Source organism: Pseudonaja textilis, chromosome Z (assembly GCF_049901715.1).
Source record: "Pseudonaja textilis isolate UNSWEBS1 chromosome Z, rPseTex1.2, whole genome shotgun sequence".
Lineage (NCBI taxonomy): Eukaryota > Metazoa > Chordata > Lepidosauria > Squamata > Elapidae > Pseudonaja > Pseudonaja textilis.
In genome coordinates this window covers 28970288-28995573 of record NC_142008.1, presented here as the reverse complement: position 1 = coordinate 28995573, position 25286 = coordinate 28970288, and the positions used below count along the sequence as shown (strand labels likewise).

Sequence of the window (25286 nt, the reverse complement as noted above, 5' to 3'; positions counted from 1 at the left end):
CATGCTATAAAGAAGCATCTTCCAACATAATTTTAATTATGAAAAACGACAGCCCCTCAAATATGGAAAGATTGCTATCATGTTATTCCTAGACTATACATTCCCAGTTCCTGCAAATGTTCTTCATACTGATTAGCCTCCAGTCCTTTAATCATATCTGTTGGTCTTGTCTGCACTCTTTCTAGAGTCTCAACATCTTTTTTTTATCACGATGACCCAAACTAGATTCAATATTCCCAAGTCAACTTTAGGGTGTTATTGATTTAAGCACTCTATTAACTTAAATGTTACCAAAGGAATCCCCATGCTCTCAAACAGTGACCCAGTTTTAATAACATTGCACGTTCAGAATTTGCAATTTGTTCCCCATCATTTTTCACTGAAGAAGGCTTACTTTAATTCTGGGAACAAAGCAGAAGTACATGTATAAGAAGAATCAATATGGCAAGAGGAAAATTCTAGAATCTCACTCATATATTTTAGCTCCTTCCAAATAGATTAAATCTGTCCTATGTTCATATGTATTACAGTCACCAATTTGCAATCTATTTTTCCTTTATTTTCCCCATGTCAGTTTTAATTGAACCACTAGAGGGTACCCTTTGTAAATTTCTAAAGTACCAGTATGTAGTAAAATTCCTTTTAAAAATCCCAAGTCTTTGAATTACAGTAGAAAGGTAAACCTTTGCCATTGATAAAGCATTTTTTTCTTGCAAAATAACCTGATTTTCACCTTAAAAATCCACAGTCTTGTAGACATTGTACATTGGGCTATGTTAGTATATAGAATGAATGTCTTTAAAGAACATTTAATAGAAAAATTGCTTCCAGGCTTCTAATTTGGATAGGAATCTCTCAAATTCCATAGTAGAATTTTTAACTACATTAAATAGCTTTATAGCAATAGCAATAGCACTTAGACTTATATATCGCTTTATAGTGCTTTATAGACCTCTCTAAGTGGTTTACAGAGTCAGTATATTGTCCCCAACGATTTGGGTGCTCATTTTACCCACCTCGGAAGGATGGAAGGGTGAGTCAACCTTGAGCCTGGTGGGATTTGAACTGCCATATTGTAGGCAGATGTTATGTTAGATTCAAATTATCATAGCCGGTTAATGGTACATTCATGTCATCAATACCCACTTTTGAGAAAGAAACAATGTTTTTGAACATTTTGGAACCTGTTTCAGGCACCAGCTTAGGCAGTAAATATTTAGATCACCTTTCTCCAAAGTTGGCATTTTCACTGATGAGCCCTGACACCTTCTGAAATGAACTTCCATTAAATCTAGGGACAATGACTGGTTTTCATAATATAAATGGAAGAATGCCAAAGGGGTCATGGACATAATAGAAAATAAATCTAGTGCAAGCAGGCAAATGTCCCAGAAACTGAATTTATTTTAAAGGTTATATCTCATTTGTTCTTCACCAAAGAACAGCTTGGCAATAAAATCAGATTTACAAAGTGTGTGTTCAACCATCAGAAACAATCAATATCAAACACCCCTCCCCCTCCTAAATTCCAAAACTCAGCAGGAGCAGAACATGTTAAAATATGCACAGACAAAAGGGAGCGTAGAGCAGAAGGAAAAGCAACTCAGTATAATGAGAAAAAGATTTTTTTACAACAGGTCTTCTAAAGTGACAACACTATAACACTACTACAGCTAATTGGCAATACTGATGAAATGACGGCACCAAAAAGGCCCTACTGTTCACAGCCCTCCCATCTCAAAGAGATGATCATACAGGAAGAACCTAATTTCAGCCGCTGTTTAGTTACTTGAGGCTCAAGTAATTAAAAGGCTTAAAAGAGAAGCAGGTGATGGTCAAGGAGGATGAGGTTTATTATCCCAAACCCCAAAAAGCTAAAGAGGAGAAAGTTGCCTAGCTGAGCTTGAAAGTTAATTAATTAAAACTTGGTTCTATCAGAAACAAGCCAGCAAGCAACATTAATCAAATAACCGTGAGAAGACTGCTTCTAAAACAAGCCAGCAAAAGTTGATTTGTGATTCCTAATAAAAAACATGAATTGTGATCAAAGTATCAATTGTTGTCATATATTTAAAAAAATACTGAAATAAAATTCATCTTGCAAGTATAAGAAGTTAAAGTTACCTTCAGAGCGATGAGTATCCAACGGTGTTTGGGTCTCTTTGGAATAGGACACCACTTCCCTAGGCAAGAAGTCCACCTGGGTGATCTTGGAGACTCCAAGCTTGTGTAAACGGCGACTAGAACAAACACACATAGTATTGAGGACTGAAACAAGCTTTCCCAAACCCTATGAGAGTCAGCTATCCCAGGATGAGATTTCTTCTCCCCTGAGTCCCTTGATTTCTCTCTTAGTTTATAGGGCAAAATATTCATGCAAACCAGGGAAGCAAGATTTGCATTCCAGGTTGCTTTGGAATGTTGCACCTAGCAAAGATTTCCATGAACCAGGATACTGAACTCTGTAACAACTCAGCCTTTAAAAGAAAGGCATACTTTTGTTTCTCCAATTCTTATATGACCGTTTTAATCTAGTAGTTTGAATAAAACACCACCATAAAGTAATATAAGAGGGATTAGAATCCTGTGGCATTCATATGTTGCTAAACTGTAATTCCCAGGATACCAGGACACCAGACTACTGGTGAGGGGCGCTGGGAGTAACGTGTAGAGTTATCACAGGTTGACTATCACTGCTCTAAAAAATCAAACACAGTATTTATTATAATATACAATATGAATTATTCATCACTCCTAGAGTTTTTTCTGTAGAATCATATAAGCCAGTACTTGTACTTTTAAGAGTATGCTAAAATCACTATAATGTTTTTCAAGTCAGGGTACATTGTAATATCATTCTTATAGGCTAACATTACCTTCAGAAATAAACTCTTGCATATTAAATGGAGTTCCTTCTAAATTTACATTTCACTTATCCTATCCTTACTACAAAAATAATACATATTTATCTATGTCAGAGCTGGCAAAGCTATGGAACATGTCATAAATATTCTTATAAAATGGCAGGGATAAGCATAAGCAACTAGGGGATGAGGCAAGTGATGAAACAAGAATTAAAACATCATGACACAAACCCTGTGACTTATGCAACTGCACAATATGTTCTGCCACTACAATTTGTACTACGATGGCTTGGTGGGTGGGAGTCACAAAATATCTACAGAATCCAAACTGCTAGCACTGTACCAAATCGTACCATTTACTTATCATTAACCTTCTTCCATCTCTTTTTTGTTTTGTTAGACAAAACAGAAATATTTCCAAAGAAAGTTCTGAATTGCAGCTATACATTTTATTTTGTTTTTCCTACAAATACTTATGTGACTGAAATAGTATCCAAAAGTTTTCCTTGTGGATGATGTTAAGGGCTGATGACTTGCTCCACAACATTTTAACTTTTTAAATTAAAAACAATCAGGGCAGAAGTATTACATTAATATTAATATAAAGAACTAAAGATTAATTATTTTCATTATTTTTTGGCTGTAACTTTCAAAATTATCATATCAATAAAGTTGTCTAAGGAGAAAAGGGAAAGATATTGATGTACTATATTAAAAGAATGTTGCTAGCAATGAACACAAAAGCATAGTAGGGAAATAATTTGGCATGCTGGTTACATTAGAAAAATACATGTTGTTAGACTATATCCACATGCATGTTATAGTTTCCACAAACATGCTGCTTCAACATTCCATCTCCAGTGAAATAAAAAGAAATCTACAACCCCCAGAGTTCTGTGAAAGTAGACAACACAACTCCACATCTGAATAAATTTGGGACGGCTCAGTAGTGACCCTTTCAGAGAGTCTTGTTAAAATTTTCTTGGCACAATATGGCCCCTCCCAAATTTTCAGAACTGAGCAAACGATGTGGAAAGTTGAGTAGAATTAAATAAAACTATTAATAATAACAATCACAACAATCAGGATAGAGAATAATACTGGGGGGAAACCTACTTGGGGAAAGTCAGTTCATGCAAAGAAGTCATACTATAACACAAAACAACAAGAGTGGACATATACCCAAGTTCAGAGTCAGACTGAAGCTGGAGCACTGAAGGGTCTGTGTCCCACTGCAGGGTCCTAGCCAGGTTTAATCAGCCGCACAGGACAAAGGAATGGGTGGGCGGAAAAGAACACACAGAATTAACTGAAAGGATGAAGGAAAAGAAGTCACTTCATCACTTGCCATAATATGTTGTACAGGAACAGAACACAGCTCCAAAACGACCATAGAAAAACACATGGAATATCAGTGTTCTTTATCAGACAAGAGCAGGTAATTCAGTAAGACTATGTATATATGGTATATATGTCTATATATGTCTAAACTAACAAATGTTGTACCAGAAAGTATTGAAGGCTTCCAATATGTGACATTTGTCATGCTATGCTTAATCACAAATAATGAACATGATGAAATGAACTTCAGATATTTAATTACTGACCACTATTCATGAACAACTCCAACAGAAAATAAACCTGGTTAGATTCCCCACCTGTTTTTTACCACAACATAGAAGTCAAAAGGGAAGTCTTTGCAACTAAGTGACCACTTCAAATGAACTGGAATAACAATGAAGTTTGATTATTCTAGAAAGAGCATTCTGCAAGCAGAAACAAGTTGGTGCATGCTAATTGGCTGTATCACAGACACCAAAAGTGGGGTGGTCAAAGAAACCTCAGAATGCAACCTTTGGTGCCGTATGTAGCGCATTTCGCACATTCTGATTAAAGCATAATCAACACTGTCAGCAATGAGTTAAGAACTCTGAACAGATATAGTAGAAGGAGCAGGGAAGTGGAATTCAAGCACTTAGCTTTCCCACACTTACAACCACAAGGGCATTTCAATTCTTCCACCTGCCTATCTTCCATCTCATTTATGGCCTTTGGCCCTCTGCCACCCCAACTGACCTTTGCCATTTTTTAGCTCCTGCTTGCTGATAAGATGTGCCTGCTCTAGTTACTGGGATAGGCTAGTTTCGGAATCCAAGGATTTTAGAGGATGGCTTTGCACTATGGAAAATTGGACTGGCGGAGGTGGGAGCCAAAAAAGCTCCAAGTCAGCCCAGGCCTGAGCTCTTTGCAAAGATATGTTTAGGTATACTGTGCCTCAGGAGTTACTTTTGGGTTTTTTTTTCCTTTTTTTTTTTTTTGCCATACAAAGTCAGTCCTATCTGGGCTCAGCAGTCAGGCCAAACGCGCCTCATTAGCAATGAGCAGGAAGATGGCAAAGATTATTCAGGGCAGTGAAGCACAGGGTGATATGGATATTGTAGGGCAGAGTAGTGAGGCAACTGGACTGGCAAAGCAAAATAGCCCTGGGATTCTGAGGCTGCTCCATTCCCTGCAAAGCAGGATACAGGAAGAGTATTGGGGTGGGGGAGAGGGAGAAAGGCAGTTGGGGCAGTTGGAAACAGTCCCTTATCTGACTGAGGCTCTGGGCTGGAGGGACCAAGCATGGAATGGCTTGAATTGGAGTGAGACTTTGGCTAACGACAAGTAAAATTTACCTAACAACAGCAATGTTGGGATTGAGGTAACTAGGCGATGTGGTCATATGACATGTCGTTTTATGACCACACAGCTTAGTCAATGAAATTCTGGGTCCAGTTATGGTTGTAGGTCAAGGATTACCTATGCTTCTGAACAAAATGTGGGCAATAATTCTATGAATAGCCCAATCTGGATTATGGAAGAAGGGACAGATAGAATTTGAATAATGTGGATGAGATAAATGACATGTTGTGTTTGGTTCTTATTGGGATGTTTGGTATCTTTTGTAAGAAAAGCCTAGAGGTACATTCAGAACTTTTTTTAACTTTCAGAAGGTCTGAAGCAAAGATTGTTATGAGAGCAAATTACTCATTTTTTTCTTTTTTTATAGAATCAATGAATCCAATAGCTATATATCATTTTGAATTCTATTTCATAAAGTATCTGTCTAATTTTCCTCAAAGATTGATGAAAGCTTCCCGCTATAAGTGTTTCTCAACCTCTATAATTTTAAGCTGTAGGAACTTCAACTCCCAGAATTCCTGCAGCCAGATTATAGCAATCAAAGGGTTATTATGTAATTTAATTGGGGAAGTCTTGATAATTCTGCCTGTTTCAGTAGCCTTATTCTCTGCATTAAGATAGCACATTGAACTGGCATTAGGACTTGATTCTTTATGGCAGAAAACTGAAACATTTTGCAGCCAAAAGATACACTCAGCCATTATGCAATGAGTTGTAGTCATGCTAAAAGAAATCCGTTATTTTTATCAAATTGTACATTGCTTCAATTACCAAAGTAAGTTTAAGAGTCTTTTATTTTAGTATTATAACTATACAATAATTAAAGAATTGATACATAGCTATGCACTGGGGGATGTAATCAATATCAGACAATCAGGAGTAAGCTATCAAGGAACGGATCACTGCAATGTACTCCAAAGTCTCAATGAGGATGGGGTTAGTACAGCTGCAAACAAAAACAAAAAAAGCATATCTTTTACATCTCACAAGATGTCAGTGCTTTACAGCCAAGACAAAAATCTTGTATAGATAAAAGATAAAATTTATTTCATTGCAATTAATAATAAAATTACTGTAATTACTTTTTATCTATTTAAAATAAAGGTCTTTTATCTTACTACTACAACCTTTGGACGATTTCAATGTATACACCACATACAGTTTTTAAATAATAATTGGGGCAGCTCTGCATTGCAATGGTTTACCTGGTGGATTATCCCTACATATATCAGCATGTCCAGATCCAAAGGGATTGTTAGAAACCCTTCTTTGGCTCCTTTCATAAATGTGAAGGAAAATTATTTTCGAACAGCAGTAAATCCTTCTGGAGAATTTTTTAGTTAGGAATCGCTTAAATGATGCTTTCTTTGTCATATTACTTTTTTCCTTAAGTCTTTTAAAAACATTTCATTCTAAGCAAATCCATGCTTATATTTTGTTAGAGTTTTCAAACTGAAGGTGAACATTGTAGAACAATTTCTTAGCACCTAAATAAAGCTTAAATATACATCTCTAATGAGTAGGCTTAGTATTGATGTCCTTAGCTGTGTACTGAAACATGTCTTACTAATTTCTGTTTTCAAAACTCCAATCCATTTTCATTATAGTTTGTTATTCTTGTCTTCAGATATTTATTTATTTATTTATATTTTATTTATTTATTTTATCAAGCAATTATAAGATAATAGGCATAAGTATAAACATAATTATGGATACATGAAATAGATACACATAAGAAAAATAAAAAATAAATAGGACAGGGACGGTAGGCATGTTGGTGCGCTTATGCATGCCCCATACAGACCTCTTAGGAAAGGAGTGAGGTCAATAGTAGACAGTCTAAGGTTAAAATTTTTGGGGTTTGGGGAAGAAACCACAGAGTCAGGTAGAGTATTCCAGACATTGACCACTCTGTTGCTGAAGTCATATTTCCTGCAATCAAGTTTGGTGCGGTTTACCTTAAGGTTGTATCTATTGTGTGCTCTTGTATTGTTATGGTTGAAGTTGAAGTATCCATTGACAGCTAGGACATTGTATAATTTTATATACAATACTTAGATTGGACCGAAGGCGGCGTAATTCTAGGTTTTCTAGGTCTAGAATTTCGAGTCTGGTGGTATAAGGTATTCTGCAACGAATAGAGGAGTGGAGAACTCTTCTTGTGAAATATTTCTGGGCTTTCTCAACTGTGTTAATACCAGATACGTAATGCAGGTTCCAGACTGATGAGCTGTATTCAAGTATTGGTCTAGCAAATGTTTTGTATGCTCTCGTTAGTAGTGTGATATTACCAGAAAAAAAGCTACATAGGATTAGGTTAACAACTCTTATTGCCTTCTTGGCTATGTAGTTACTGTGGGCTCTAGCACTTAGATCATTAAAGATGAGTACTCCAAAGTCCTTGACAGAGTTTGGATCATCAACAAGGTATTGATATTGTGCTTTTTGAGCATAATATCTGAAGATATTATGACTCCAGATATTATGCCTCTTGGAGCAATCAAATGTTTCAGGCTAGTTCTGATTTCTCTACTCCAAGACAAACAAACTGTGTGCAACTTAGGATCACACTTTTTATTTATCACAGGGTCATACCAGCCATGGATAACTTAAGGAGGTAATGAAAGTTCTCTCCCTGATTTATTTATTTATTTTTTAAAGTTTCTAAAGCTTATCAGTGATTAATTCAACTATTAACTTCTATGGGGGTGGGGGTTAATCATGGAAAAATCTGGGAGATGCGATGCTCCGGTTATTGTGGAGAAAGGAGGCTTGGAAATCTCTTCAGATTATCTATCCCTGCACTATTAAGTAATTGAGGTGGTTTTCAAGTGCAGTGAATGTATGTCTTTTATTATAAGGAATACAGTTTTGCTTTAGAAAGCTGTTTTTAGATTTATTTTTCACAAACTCACTTTTTATGTCCTTTATTTTGATCATTTAACTTTTCTCACACAAATGATCACTAAATGCCCAGCATTTCACAGTCCTATGAAAAATAGGGAAATACATTTATATATACTGATTTCAGATATTTTTATTAGAATATACAGTTTTTCTGGGTTTTGCTCGAGTTTTCCTTTGTAAGGCAGTTATAAACATAAACATTTTTTTTTATCCTTATGAATCTATTTCAGATTTGCCTCTTTTCAGGTTTGTCCTTTATCTCTCTTAAGAAAATACTGCCTCATAAATTTCAGGTCACTTTAAATAGGCAGAACATTGCCCACATCGTTCAGTTTCTGATACAGAAGTCCTAAATATTTGAATATTTTCTTTACACTGTTTTAAATTTTGAGAACAGATGTCAATAAAAAGCACATATATATATATATATATATATATATATATATATATATATATATATATATATATATGTGTGTGTGTGTGTGTGTGTGTGTGTGTATGTGTATGTATACACACACACACACACACACACACACACACAATTCTGATAGATAACAGATTTAAAATATATATAGAAAGAGACATTTTGGAACAAAAATAATCCTGATTCCAAAAATTTATTTTTAAATGACTTCTTTTTAAAGGTGCTATCCTAAATATACTGCCAGTTAATAATAATATCAATAAAAATATATTAACACAATAAAAGTAGTTCTGAAATAAATAGATGCTGCAGAGAAGACCCATTCATTTCAGTAAAACTTGTATTAAAGAAATTCCAAAATAAAAGTGAAGGGAGAAATAATGAGAAATTTGGAAAAGATATATATGTGCTTAAATGGAAATGTGATAACGTGGAACTATGCCTTAAAAATAATGTTTTATTTGCCTTGTTAAAACTTATAAGTAATTTTTAGAAAGGTGGTTTTATGCCTTTATGCCCTATGTTTTGTATGTCTTTAAAAAATCAATAAAATTTGTTTTAAAAAAAAAGAAATTCCAAAAAAAAAAATGGATCTGAGAATCAGAAACAGAACTGTAGCATATCAGGACTATAAATCTTCACGAACTTTCACTGAATACGGAGAGGTTTCATTAATGACCTCAGCAGTATTAGAGTTTCTAAATCTACACCAGAGCTGAAAGTTGTGAATCTCATGGGGCCACTTATACCAGAACATCCCGGATTACTTAGGAGAAAGAGAAAAATACACATAGCTTTCTTGTAGCACTCATTACTCCTTTGTGCCATCCTCTTTAAATGGGACAAGTTCCCCAAGTGACAAACAATAGTCCACTGGGGGGGGATACCATTACAGTGTCATTTGAGAAAGAGCTTGAGAACACAATCCTCAGCAGGAAAAAAACAACTGAGGTTACTGAATGACCAGAATCATCTTGAAGGCTTGCCGGGGGCTTAAATCTGAGATTTTCTCTTGAAAGTACTGATTTATATCTGAGTGCCTGAGGTTTAACTATTATCTTCATGCATATTCTGTTTTCTCATCTGATAACAGTCAAAGTCGGTTGCACAAGACATCAGCACAACGCTTACAACCAAAATGAACAATAGAATCAAAACTTCAAGACTGACTCAGACAAGAAAACCAGATAGGAAGTGACAAGGAAATGTTGCCAAAAACAGAATGTGTAATGAACTGAAATAAACAAAGAGGGATGCCAAATCTGTCTAGGAAGAGCACCCAGTGACGGACACTGTGTCAAGAGAGTGCTGTTTCTGTCACTGCCAGACTTCAATGATCTCAGGAAGTGAGACAAGTCATGCAGAAGCAAACAGGCTTCCAGAATACCCCATAACAAATAATTAAGGGAAGTGTAGGTAACTTTACTATTTTGGGGTGAGACCTCATTCCACTATATAGTCAAATGTTAGGACATATGTTTGATTTGGGAGTTCAAAATTAACAACTTACACTTTGAATCAGGTCCATAAATATACAACTAACCTGGACAGAAGCATGGTATCATACATAAATAAGACAGCCCACATAAGGTATATGTAGCTTAATTTCCTTCTAACTTAGTTAGTTGTTTAGCTCAAAATTAGACAATCTACGATCCTCCTGCAATTAGCTCCCTGATCTGTAAAATCTATGGTAAAGGAAGCTAAGCACTGCTATTCATTAATATTTGAAGGACTAATACTTTCTAACTTCTAATATAGCTCTATATTGTTTATCATCATTGGGTAGCAGGTTTCCAGAATTTTAGGCAAAGATTACACAGAACTATTAGAGATTTGCATATCAGTCTTTTGTGTGCGATATAGATGCGTATTACTGAAATACAGTGATTCATCCCATCTGTAGTTATACTTCATGCAGTCAGTGGAGCTGGGAATGACCCACATACATAATTTATAAATAGAAATGTCTATGTTATATAATTGTTTTAAAGATGACTAAGATGCTTCTTTAAGCTTGGAAATGAGCAACTAGCTAATTTTAATTAAGAGAGTTTACTCAATTCTTCCATCTTTAAAATAGCTTCTTTTTATTTTAAGGAAGTAAATTATAAGTGATCAGACATATGGGAAAGGGCATTTCATACCCATGCACAAATATTTGTTATCATTATATGTTTAGTCCAAAGTCTAATTAACCTAAAAAGATTTTCAATTAAAACCAGAGTCATGTTAATGATTCTTTAGGAATTCTTTGGTTTCACACATGATCCTCAGGCATCCTCATGTTTCTATAATTTTGGCTTATAATGTTGTTGAACTTAGACACTGAGATTAAAAACTTATAAATGATTCAACAAATTACATGAATTTAAGGTTTGTTTAGTACAGGGCTTTCAAATGCACAGTCCACGGGCAGGATGTGTCACACACTGGCCACCTCCACCCCTGGTTTAGCAAAGCAGAAAAAAATCATGATATATCACATAATGACACCATGACAACAAGAGTTTGACACCCCTGCCTTAGTAAGATATAGTTAAGCAACCATAAATTGTTGAGTATGTGAAATCTAGCTTTTGGATTGATAATCCATGGGTCTTCTCTGGAAATCAACAGCTCTTTAATCCTTATTTATTATTTCAACAGCATTTTTGTATTTTTGCCTCATGCAATATTGCATATTATATTAGTTCACAACCTGAATAAAACCTCACCTGACTAGGAAACAAAATATTAACAAGGTTAATATTGTTTAACAGCTTCTTTCTATGAACTGTTAACCTGCAGATCTTCTAGATTTCAACAGCCAGAAATCCTCACTGAAGATTTTAGAAGTAAAAGACCAAAAAAACAGCAAGATATAAAAAATTATTTGGCACTTCAGTACACCAAATGTATATAGAACTTTATTAAGAATTAAGCTATCTTGCACAGGTAATAAATAAATTATATGTACAAAATAAAGCTATTTATAATTTATAAAGCCAAAGTGATTAGTTGAGAAATATTAGTTGCAATATCATTCCAAAAGTCATCACATTTGTTTTCGACAAGCAACCAGAAAGAGCTGTCTTGACACTAAACTGTCACTGTAAAGGAATGGTCTAGCTCCATGATGGAGAACTATGCCATGTGTGCCACATTTGTGTGGGCACACGAGCCCAGGCAAGTTTACCTCACTGCGCACATGTGCGCCTCCCAGCTGATTTTGGGGCCTTTTTCAGCCTCCCAGAGGCTGGAGGGAAGCCTCTGCAGACTTTGTAGGCCAAAAAACAGGCCCATTTTGTCACTTCCTGTATTTTTGGAAGTACTGAAAGTGACAAAATGGGCCCATTTTTTGGCATACAAAGGCTGCAGTGGTTTCCCTCCAGCCTTTGGGAGTCTGAAAAAGGCCCGAACATCAGCTGCAAGGCACATGCATGTGTAGGGCAGGTAAGGGAGTGGCGGGAGAGAGGATTGTGCATGCATGCGCAGTGGGCATGGGTGGCAACGCACTTTGTCTTCTGGGTGCACCGCGCTAGTGCATGCACAATTTTCAGCACAGGAGCCCAAAAAGGTTAGCCACCACTGGTCTAACTATAGAGATACTGAACAAGATTTCTTGATATGATGACTTTAAAGCAATATAAAGAAGACAAGATGAAATGGCAAAATAATTAATTAAATAATTTCAGGGCTAAAACACAAGGCATAAAATATACCTTCATCATTTCAAGCATCATAAATTTAATCCCCATTAAGGAAATAATGCATAGCAGAGAGAGATGAGCAACTGAAATGGAGAAACTTTGTTGTAGTGTCATATATTTTAATGTTCATGCATACAAATTACGGTTTTTTGGGGGGGAAACATCCATATGTGTAGAAACTTTATAGATTAGGGATAAAATGTAAAACAGAAGATTTGAAAATGATACAAATGTTCAAAAGTGGATTTTGCAAACAATATTTGTTAGTTGCTAAGCAAATGTCTATTCCTTTGAGATTCTGGTTTCCAGGACCTTGCTAAAGCATCCATGTGGCTTTTGTTATTCCATGTAGCATTTTTCATGTCTAGTTCTCTATGGATATACAATGGAAAGAGTAAATTATACCACTGATTTCCTTGGGGCTAGTAGATGTTTCCACCTTTAAAAGAAAAGCAGTCTAATTAAGGATTTCATGACTAGATTAATAAGTATGGTAGCCATGAATTACAATAGCTGCAACGTATTACATTAATTAATACTAGACAGAACTAAATTTTGGTTGGTAAGGCACCCTAAATATCATCTTAGGGAACAGGAAAAGCCTTCTTCTCTGAACTACTCTATAGTATAACAAACTCGCTAAGGAGAAGAACAGCACAGAGAATAGCATTCCACCCTTCCTTGAGGAATGACAGTATCAGCACATTTAATGATTCCACAAACTCCGCATGCAAAATAACTCATTAAGCGGAGGTCTCTCTAAACAGCAGACTTCCAAAACTAATTCCTTTTCCTAGATCAAAGATACAGAGAAGTAGAGTCTAATTTTATTTAGCCAAGTATAAAATGAGACAACTCTCAACTGCTAAAAGTTTACATTGTGCAGTTCTATCTGATATCTGATCTACGCTTACTTGAGAATAAATATGGGAATATGGGGTTTTACACTACAGGTAGTTTTCGACTTATATATATAATTGAGCCCAAAATTTCTGTGACTAAATGAGGCAATTGTTAAATAAGTTTTGCCTGATTTTATAACTTTCTTGCCACAGTTGTAGTTCTTTACAATTACTGAAGTTACCTGTTGACTTTGTTTGCCAGAGGGTTGCAAAATATGATCACATGACCCTGGGATTTTGATCATGTGACCATAAGGGTACTGCAACGGTCGTGTGAACAACAATCATAAGTCACTTTTTTTCACTGAGGTTGTAACTTCGAACGGTCACTAAACAAATAGTTGTAAATCAAGGACTACCTGTAAATGAAAACTTTGGATAACACAAATTTAACATTGTAAAATGGGAATGTTAATCTTTCAGATTTATAATACTGTAGTTACACTTTCAGAAGAAGCACAGACATGAATTTTTCCTGGAAACAAATCAAAATAGTAATTGGATATTACTGATTCAATGATACTGTCTAATTGTTTTTGATTATTAGAAGTAGTTTTATTTTTATAGTTATCCTGCCTTTAACAAGTACTTTTATTTATTCTGAATATAGGAATAGAATAATAATTACAGAATACTGATTATGAAAAATATCTGAACAGTAGGAGAAATGGAAATTTTGACTGCCATTTGACTGCTGTTTACTCAGAAATAGAAAATAGTTTACTTTAAATTTTATATGTTTGAATTTAATTAGCTAAGTTTGCAAACTGAAGTTATACCAACCCTATCTGCATGTGTCTCTTTTGTGAAGGAAGTTCTAAAACTGAAATAAAAAATGCATGTCAAGTATATATTAATTGAATAAAAAGCTATAAAAACAAAAGATACATTTTCTATATTATGATAGAGGTTTCCCAAAAGGAATGCATCAGAAGCACTCTAGGCTCATGATATACAGTTTCAATTCTATACCAGAAGAAATAAATATACAAATGTCATACTCATATTATCATTAATGGTTATATTGCATCAAATTGGTTAGGTGAGACCTCGAGTTTGAAACAGACCACAGTGAGTCAAAGCTTAAGATAAAGGTAAAGGTTCCCCTTGCACATACGTTCTAGGGGCAGTGCTCCTCACAGTTTCTAAGCCAAAGAGCAAGCGCTATCTGAAGATGTCTCCGTGGTCATGTGGCTGTCATGGCTAAACAATGAAGGTGCATGGAACGCTGTTACCTTCCCACCAAGGTGGTCCCTATTTTTCAACTTGCATTTTTACATGCTTTTGAACTGCTAGGTTGGCAGAAGCTGGGACAAGTAACAGGAACTCACTCCGTTATGCGGTGCTAGGGATTCCAACCACCGAACTGCTGACCTTACTGATTGACAAGCTCAGCATCTTACCAGTGAGCCACCATGTCCCCCCTGAATAAAAGCTTAGGGAATCCAAAATTAGATGAAAATTCTACAAGTCTCTTTTCACTGTAATACAAGTCCATTTACAACCAGATTCTCCTTACAAGTAATCTCAGCTAACAACCGTGATATTCCTATACTGTCTAAAGTTACCATTATTCCTTTCATTGCTCTTTCATCACATACCTAGCACTCTGGCACTTGATATGGAGAACAAGTGGTCTTCTGCTCCCGCCTGCAAACCTGCCAGTTTATCTGAGATGGGTTTCATTTGTCTAACAACAGAGAGGATAATAGTATCTTAAATTTTTCTACCACTTCTGATTTATCAAAATAGCTCGATGGCGTTCTGGGCAGAAGAAGTGGGGGAAAATTGTTTTGAACAGCACCACACTAAAGAAACAATTTATAGGAATCAATGGCAAAATGCTCTATTTCAGGAGATGGTAAGTTAATGGAAATGTTATTTATACTTTATGGAAAACCATAACCCTCAAATGATGCCAAAGTTCTGATGGAAGAGCACAGGATATTTTAATACTGCCCAAAGAAACAGCTTATAGAAAGGAGTTGTGAGCAGTGACTTCCTAATATCACTGAAATCTGCAACAAGGAAATTTCAGTCCAGTTTCAAGAATAATTCAAAATAATGCAAAAGGCATCTTAAAAATTCCATATCTGCAAAGCTTCTCTATTTAAAAAAGAGAATAATGGTAACAACTGTACTAATTTATACCTTAAGATAAACTATGACCCCCAAAACTATGCCAAAAATTTGAGATGGTCAAGACATGTCTTTAGCCTCATAGGACTTCCTGATACACAACAGGTGGACTATGGTTGCCATCCTTATCACAGATAAATAATTACATAATGTTATCTCCTAAAAAGAGGATGAACAAGGTCTACATGCAGAGTCAGTCAGTTCTGCAATCCACAAGCGCTCAATGTGATTACTGCCATCATGTTACATTGCAGCCATTGGACAGCCATTCACCACAGGACATCCCTTAAAAAGCATTGTTCTTTCTTAACTCTTTAAAAGAAGACCATCTCCTGAATGGCTATGAGCCAGATATGAATGGCCTTCTCATCAGCAGGAGCCTGTATCATTAGCCTACTGGTTCTTCAGGAAGATCAACATCAATAATAAAATTAATCATCACTATGATGCATCTTTCCCTGAACCAAAAATCTGTCCCAAAATTCATCTGAAAAGAAAATAATCAGTGAAAGTTATGCATAAAAATAATTCTATAATTATGTTTCAAAAGGTTTTATATTGAGAAAATTAATTGCACCCTAGAAATCTCATGTCAAGGAATAAAAGGACAAACTATTTAAAAATTAATAATTATATGACAATGTAATCAACTGCTAAATCAGTTAAAACATGCATGCATACAAAGGATCTCTCTGTTAGAAAACACAGTGAATGAATGCTGCTATACTTTCCTTCCATATTTTTCTTAAAACTGTATAAAACTTAATGGATGAGAATATTCTTCTTTTAGAAAAGAGAAATGTTCACACATCATGATAGGCCACAATATGGTTTGTTTGGGTTTGGCTTAGTATGTTGTATAAATCCATGTAACTGTAGCTTCTTCAACAATCATAATTAAATGGACAGAAATCTTCATGCCCCAAGTTAATACCAGCTTTTCAAAATACAGAACTTCAATGAAAGAAATCTCCTCTGACAATCCTTTTAACAAAGGATTTTATCTCTGCAACATAGGAATGGAGGAGGGGAGACAAGACCTGGGGTGGGGGAGGAGTGATGAAATGTTTGACATGACATGACATGACATAAAAATGCAACGTACAGGTAGGTAATCGTTGACTTATGATCAGTTGCTTAATGACCATTTGAAATTGTAACGAAACTCTACCTAGTTCCAACCGACCCGGTGGGGTAATGTAACTGCATTTTGTGTGCTTGGCAACCGGCCTGCATTCATGGTTTTTTTTTTCAGGATCCTGAGGTCACATGACAATTCCTGACAATTTTGCCAGAAATGGGAGTTCACTTCCAGGTTTTGGCAGAAATGTCCCCACAGAGGGGTTAGTTTAACAACATTCCTTAAACAATTGCAGTGTTCATTTAATTTATTTTTATTTATTTTATTTATTTGATGTGATTTGTCAATCACTTACAAGATAATAGAGATCAGAATAAACATAAGCATGAATACAGGAAGGCTTCCGGTTTGAGCTTCTTCAGCGACAGACTGAAACCTCGTCTCTGTGAGGCTTCCATCCATGCTCGCTGCTGGAGCGCCCCAAGCCGGCTGGTTTCGGGGCTAAGCCACCCCATAGAGGTGGCGAAGAAGGGAGAGACTGCCTGCAGGGTTGAGGAGAGCCGCATCTCTCCTCCCCAGCTGGCCATTACTCCCTTTCCCAAAGGCGGTTGTAGCGGTGGTCAGAAATGGCCACCACAAAGAAGAACTCGACTGGAAAAGAATGTGCAGGAGGAAGATAAGAAGAGAAAGTTTTGGTTGACTGGGTCAAACAGCAAAAGCAACAAATAAAGTACCCTGGAATTTAAATTTAATAACATTGTTCCTAAAGAAGATTTTGAAGCTGCGAAGGAGAGAGAGAAGGGAAAGGATTGGGTTTTTTTTTTCTTCCCTTCCTTATACTGACAGCTAAGAGACTTAAGCAAGAAATTGAAAAAAATCCACTTTGACATTAATAGGCATCTAAGCTGAAAATAAAAGTCAAAGGGATAATAAAGATTTCTGGATATTTAAAAGTTTTTAAAAGCAGGAAAGGACCAAAAAAAAAGAATAAAAAGGCAGGATCTGGAAAAATGGAGGAGACTGCCTGGAACTAAGGAATGGAACTGTAACTAAAAGGAACTTACAGTGAAATTTCAACAAGATTCCTCAAAGATACATCTTAATTGAAACTTGATAACAAAATACTAGAACCACAGGAAGAGAAAGTGGAAAAAAGAAGCAGAAAGAAACAGCCTTGGATTATTTGGATTACTTGGTGATTTTTGGTTTTTGCATCTGGATGATTAAAATTAACTAGGTGGTTGTTTAAAAGTCTTTAAAATGGTATCACTCTTAGAAGAACTAAAAATGGAACTTAAAAAATGGAAAGAAGATGCATAAGAAGGGAGAGGTTCTTTTGGCTTCATATTTCAATTCTTAGAAATGGAGATCTGGAACTATGAGAAACAACAAGAAACGCTTGCAGAACAAGAAGACTGGGACAAAGAAGAAGCCATGTTTAATGATCGAATAATTTTAAGTGGGAGAAAAAAAGAAAAGGGGGGAAAGAGAGTGAAAGTTTAAGAGTAGAAAAAACAACCAAAAAGAAGAAGAAGAATTTGAAAGATAAGTATAATATTAGAAAGCAACAGAAGAGGGGATTACAGATGATAGAGTTAGAAGTAGAGAGACGAGGGGATAAAAAGGGGAGGGAGAAGAAGAGGGGGAAGAAGGCAAGGAAAAGAAGTTGTAAAAGACAGAAACAAGAAATGGAGAAACAGGGAAAAGATATAAGGATTGTAACCATAAGCTTGTTTAGAGATAATAGGTGAAAATTTAATTGCAAAAGGGATTCTTCAAAGGTACATAAGATAGCATTGTTATATTATAAACAGAAATAATTTTAGAAAATATGATTAAAATGATGGATAAAACATTTACTGTAATGTAGTTGAATGTTTGGTAATAAATAAATGAATTAAAATGATTGAGAGAATTAAATGGGAACATTTTTAATTATTAGTAATGATTTATAAAAATATAAGTGAGAAATATGGGGGGAAAAGAATTAACTATGGAAAGTTTATAAGTGTTCCCAAGGAAGTATGATATTTAATTGAAAAGAAATGTTAAAGATGTTAAGATTTTAATGAATATTAATGATAGAATTGAATTGGAATGGAATGTGTGATTTATTTACACACACACACACACACGCACGCACACAAATATATATGAATACAGTATGTATTTTAAGAATGTACCAAGCAGAATTCGATTGGAAGTTATGTATTATATTGAATGTTATAATCTTAAAGGTATACATTGAAGCTTAAATAAGAGTTTGAATGGATAAAATTAAAAGATGTAAAGGTGTCATACTCCAATTGGTAACTACAGGGAAAAATTTGTTTAATAAGAAAAGATAATATGAAATTGAAACAGGACAGACAAAAGTATAAATATAATGATTTGATTGAGATGAGATAATTAAAATAAAGTTGAGAAAATTAAAAGGGGGGAAAACTATGTAGAAAATATAAAATGGTAATAAAATATGGAATAGAATATAAAAATGAACATGAAATTGAGTTTGGTGTCTGTATGAAGAAGTGATAACCTGGGACCATGCTATTTTCAAAAAAGATGTTTTATTTGTATTTTGTTTTTGTGAAAACCCAAATAAAACTTTCAAAAAAAAAAGCATGAATACAGGAAATAGGTATGAATAATTAGGGACAATAGGACAGGGATGGTAGGCACAATTGTGCGCTTATGCACTCCCCTTACAGACTTCTTAGGAATGGGGTGAGGTCAATAGTGGTTAGTTTGAGGGAAAAGGAGTGTGGGTTTGAGGATGTAACAACAGTCAGGTAGTGCGTTCCAGTATGATGACCACAGAAGAGGCCATAAAATGAGTCTGGTCATGATGACTCATTTTACACCCATCACGACTTATGACCAGAATGGATAAGCACCATTAAAGTCATAAGTTAAGAACTACCTGTATAGACTTGCATGGTGATATTAACAACTGTGAGCCATAATTTTGACATAATTTCATTTTGCGGCCTACTCTCTTTAAAACAGAGTGTTCAGTTACACAAGAACCATGACAGAAATATATTTCCATAAAAATATCCTCAAGAAAAGTAGATAGCACATACAATGAGCATTTCATCTTACCTTCCTAGAGGTCCCAACTCTCCCGAATCTTGACTTCCGGCTTCACTGGGCGTGCTCACTGATTTCGGAGAGGGAGACATAGGGGTTGGGACTAAATAATGAAAATAACAGGTATCCCATGTTAAAACATGCAATGATTTCACTGATGTAGAGCACCGTCAAGAAAATTATGAACCGGGATCCAAATAATAAAATGATTGTACATGCAGGAGAATTTTAAATGGTGAAAACAGGAGGAGAAAAGAAAGAAATCAATAATCAGCCAGTTCTAAATATTTTTGCTAATTAAAGTTTAGGGAAGTTTAAACTGACTCACGAACTATGTTAATATCAGCATCCAATTTTTTATATTAAAAAATTAAAAGTCAAGGTTGACTCCAAAAGGAGAATTGATTTTTTAAGCATGCACAGGCAATTGGATTTTTTAAAAAAATAATTTTGTTTTTAGCAAAGTTAGGGCTTAAATGTTTTTGTTGCTACTTAAAAACAGAATTATAATTGACAATTCAAAATATTACTGAGCAAAAAACTAAGAAAAAAACCCTTGCAATTTTCTATGAAAACAAGAACAAATATAATTAAAGAAAAAAAAGATATTTTGGACATTCATTTGAATACTCGCGAAACAGAATAGCTTCTTGTGTCTTTCAGATCATTAATATTTACTAGTGTAAAACTCCATAGTTTTCTGCTCAGATTGGTGTTCATGATAAATAATTCCAGCAGATATGAATTCTTAGTGAGGTGGGGTTTTTTTTGCCTTTTAGCCTCATTTCATTTAACATTTTTGGTTATTTTTATTCCAGCACAATAAAAATATTACTCCTGATGCTCTACAAAAATCTCAGACTTTTCTGGAAAAACAACAACAAGGGGGTTCTAGAGGGACTAGTAGAGCTTTGTAATATTCCCCAGGAAAATTCTGGTTTGTGAAGTTAGTGTGGACAATTAACCTCCAGGTCAGCCCAACAAGTGTAAAGCCTGCAATCAGCATTTATTAAAGTTCCCTTGCACTAACCCTGTATCTAACCAATTGCTTTTAAATTTGGTCTAATACTGGTGGGACCAAGACAGTGGTGGAATTCAAATAATTTAACAACCTTAATGACTGGCTGGGTGGGTGTGGCCAGGGGTTTTTGCTCCCATTGGGGGGGGGGTGCTATCCCTACACCCCGTTTTGGGGCTAGTAGGCCTCCCTGCAGCCCCCTGGGAGCAAAAACAGGCCACAGGGGGCACTGCACCACCACCACCCCCGTGCCCTGTTTTGGGCCTAGTGGGCCTCCCTGCACTTACCTGGGAGCCAAAACAGGGCATGTGGGGAGTCCTGGAAGGGGCGGGGCAGGGCCAGCTAGCAATTTAACAACCAGTTCGGCTGAAGTGGTGCAAACCGGTTGAATCCCACCACTGGACCAAGATAAAAGTAACTGATACCTATTTTAATTTACATTAGAATCCAAGAAGAAAAGAGAATCAGTTCTGGGCCAGTATCAAGTGGAAGCCCAAAAAGGCAAAATTGGAGAAGATAAAAGGATTCTCTTTGGTTTATTATTTGTCAAATATATATGTCTATCTGAACAGCATACAGTAATGGTATGCTGTACCAGTGTAAAAATCTTAATTAATTTAATTAGAAATCTTTATTTACTCTCTACCACCTGGATGCAAAGACTGTTAAACTAAAATGATGACAGACCTTTCAAAGCCTTCAGATAAATATTTTTAAACATAGGTACATTCTTTTGATTTGAACTTGATGGTTGATGGGGGGTTTGGGGGCAAAAGTGGATTTCTTCCAGGATGGTGTGATGTTGTCAAGCTAACTTAAGCTTTTGAATTTGCTGATGATCTCCCATCTCAGAATCAATCAGATTCATAACTGCTTTGTTTTTCAAGATCTGCCAAGGTCAGTTAGATACTGCCACCTGCTGTGGATGATCAAACATGAATATAAATCAATATTTGGATAGAATTATGGTCTCAACTATTTTTAAGAACTTGAATTAACTAATCTAACTAGTCTAATTGGAAGGAAGCAACTCACTTGGGTATATATTAATCATAAACCATTTGCTCATAGAATTGCTTTCCATGATTTAATTTATGGTAATAAATCTCTAGGCTGGAAGGGATTTTTTATATCAAATATATAAAATAAAGATGAATTATTACTTTTTTAAAAGTGAAAACTCTCAACCACAATTAATTAGGCAGTGAAGGATTAAGATTTTAAAAAAACAGGCCAATAAAGCTAATCTTCACACAACTACAATCAAAGATATAATTTTTGACAATGGCTATTTCAACTTCATGTTTAAATGTATACAGGTAGTCCTCAACTTACAACCAATTGCTTAGCAACCATTTAAAGTTATGACAACCCCTGCCCCAAAAAGGTACTTACAACCCCATTTTATAATTCAAATGGCTGCCCCCTGCCTCACATAATTGCATTTTGGATGCTTGACAACCTGATCACATTTACAGCTGTTTGCAGCATCTGGCGTTCACATAACTCAAATATTATTGTTGTTGTTGTTGTTGTTATTGCTGGAAACCAATGTTTACTTATGACTGCATGACTGTAAACTTGTTGCTTGTATCCTAACAATTTTTATTGACTATTTCCTAATATAATTTGATTTCTTACTGTGCCCTATGACTATCATTAAGTGTTGTACTTTATGATTCTTGACTCTTGACAAATGTATCTTTTTTTTTATGTACACTGAGAGCATTTGCGCCAAGACAAATTTCTTGTGTGTCCAATCACACTTGGCCAACAAAGAATTCTATCTTTTTATCTATCTTTCTACTTCTGATTTCTGGCAAAAAAGAAAAACACCCATCAGCTAAAATGGGTTTTGCTAAATGACTGCAATGTTCACTTAATTATCGCAGCAAAAAATGCCATAAAGTCAGGCAATCCTGTAGTAAGTCACTTAACAATCAACATGATTTACAATCATGATTCCAGGCTCAACTGTGGTTATAAGTTGAGGACTACCTGTATTTCCTCTGATTTAGCTCATTTTGCTAAACCATTCAAATATGTTGGCAGAGACACCAGTGAAACAGCCTGGCTACAGTTTGAATTCCAAAATCTTACACATATTCTCACCATGAACTGTAACCATAATAAACTGAGGGAGGGGGGAATACCAAAGACATTGTTTTGTCATAAAAACAGTCTGGCAGGGATATGTGTGAAGGGATGTTGAAAATGAGTTATTATCCTCCAATGCTGCTTCTTGGTTCTATTACCCATGCTAGTAGAAGGTGAGTTCTGATTTGCAAAAAAATATCATCAAGGAAGCCCTGGCTTTAAAACACTATTTCTCAAGCTTGCTAACTTTTAAGATGGGTAGACTTTAGAATGCCCCTGACAACATCAGGTATTCTGAGAGTTGATGTCCATACAATTTAAAGTTGCAGCATTTGAGAAACACTGCTTTAAAGTCTATGGAAGGATCAAGCTATTGAACAATATTATCCAACACTTTTTTAGATTGTGCTTAGTATTTTCCATGGGGGAACAGAAGCAAGGGGCAAAATGGTGGAACCAATGTTGCAGCATCATAAAACAACCCTACTTATTTCTGTTTGTGCACTGTGATGTTGCAGGCACACACAAAATAGCAGTTTGTGGCACACTGCTGCAGCACCGTTTCCATCTTCTTGAAGAACAGTAAAAAATTAGGATGGAAAATGTACACACTGAACAAAAATCCAACTGAACCATCTAATACAGTTGTATTTGTTTTATGATTTATGTATGTATAATTTTATTTTTGGGTGCAATAAGTACATCTATCTTGGAAGTGGCAGTTATTATAAATAATTTAAACCTTGCTCCAAGCAGGATGGAACCCAAGCTACTAATGGTGAGGCATATGAATGACAACTTTGCTGGCATACAAAGCTTTCATTCAGCAAGGAAGGGGATGAGAATTGCTATCAACAAGCCGTACAATTATGAAGTTACATGATGTATAATCCACATACATCTCACTACAGACACATCAAGACAATAAAAGTTAAGCATGCAGTGATTAAAACAATGCATGAATGTTACAAAAATTGAACAATATTAGTGGATCTATTAAGAGTACCTAAAGGAGGTTCTGGGGAAATACCAATGCTTTGCAGTAACGCTTCAGTCTCTCTTCTCTTACGATCCAGATCAGAATCTTCCTGAGGTAGTTCCTTCTTCTGCTGAGAATCCGCCTGAATTAACAATAATGAAGAATTATTCAGACTGTAGCTTCTCCTCCAAGAGAAGTAGCAGGTTCAGTGGTGGAATTTTCAGTAGAACTGCAAAGTAAAGCAAAAAAGGTGCTCATCCTAATGTCTGCCTCAAAAACGATATATTGTTTTTAAAGGAAAAACAAGACACATTAAATGCACCTGTGCATTTAATTAAATACATTAAATGCATCTGTGCAAAGAAAACAACCATTTCTAAATTAATCTTTTAAATCCTCACAGAACATATGTTCTGTATATTACTATCTTCATCTTTTTAAAACAGAAGTATATTTGGCCGCTTTTCCCCAATTTTCAACTGAAAAAGTAAACATATATGATGGGCACTTCCCAATTACAATCTTGGCTATTTCGCTCTGCTAAGAGGTCTTTTTTATTGTTGTTTCAACATAATAACACAATACCAATGCTAATAAAATACCAAGCTAGCTACCAAATCACTCTAGATTTTATCTGCATTTTAAGATGGTAATTTTAATCTTTTGCACTGCTATTTCTGATGTATAGCTAGAAAAGTGAGATTAGTATTTTCCTAAATAAGAAATATTTGGGCACTTAAGAAACTATCCAACCGTCTGTTGCAGCTCTGCAAAATCCACCTCAGTTTTTCATGCAACACATGGAGCAGAAGCATTTTTCCAAGGTTGCAAATGGATGTGTTTCTCCACTCAAACTTTAATTGTACAGCAGGTTATATATTATCTTCTAGATCAGGTGTTAGCAACCTGTGGTTCTGGCTCTTTGGGCCCTCTGCTGTGGCTCCCTGTTGGGTGATCCCACCACTGGCTGGCCCTGCCCCTCACCCTCCCCTCCCAGTCACTCCTTGCCTGGCCTGAAAAGGTAAAACACAAAAAACAAAAATGAGAGGGAGGGAGGGAGGGAGAGAGGGACCCATTTCCCACAGAAAACACTAGTAGCTACAAAACCCTGGGTAGGCATGGGTGGAGGAATCATGTGACTGGGTGGGAGTGATGTTGAGTTGGCCACGCCCACCCAGAATTTGTGTTTTCTTCTCTGTGGGAAACAGGCCCAAATGGTTCTTTGAGTGTTTAAGGCTGCAGACCCCTGTTCTAGACCATCCAATCACTGCTGGGCCTATAATGTATTAATTAAGTAGAGCTTTGTATCACTTCAACAATCATGTTGGGTGAGGCTAGAAGATTCTTTAAATCATTAATGATGCAAGGTATTGCTTCTTTATCATACCTACTCATATGTGATGTTTGT

General features: G+C 35.7%; 1 protein-coding gene across 15 annotated transcripts in view; it reads right to left on the bottom strand.

The window, feature by feature from the left end:
* DYNC1I1 (dynein cytoplasmic 1 intermediate chain 1) overlaps positions 1 to 25286 on the bottom strand; it is a 274890-nt gene that overhangs the window by 177916 nt on the left and 71688 nt on the right. For 8 of the 15 annotated variants that reach the window (XM_087915837.1, XM_087915838.1, XM_087915834.1 and 5 more), the window contains exons 3-6: positions 23906 to 24020; positions 19797 to 19887; positions 4047 to 4106; positions 2125 to 2240 (exon numbers count right to left, since the gene is read on the bottom strand). In XM_087915837.1, coding sequence (XP_087771963.1) covers positions 2125 to 2240; positions 4047 to 4106; positions 19797 to 19887; positions 23906 to 24020 — 382 coding nt within the window. The remainder of the gene's footprint in view (positions 1 to 2124; positions 2241 to 4046; positions 4107 to 19796; positions 19888 to 23905; positions 24021 to 25286) is intronic. The other 7 variants (XM_087915831.1, XM_087915830.1, XM_026706297.2 and 4 more) reach the window with 3 other exon arrangements.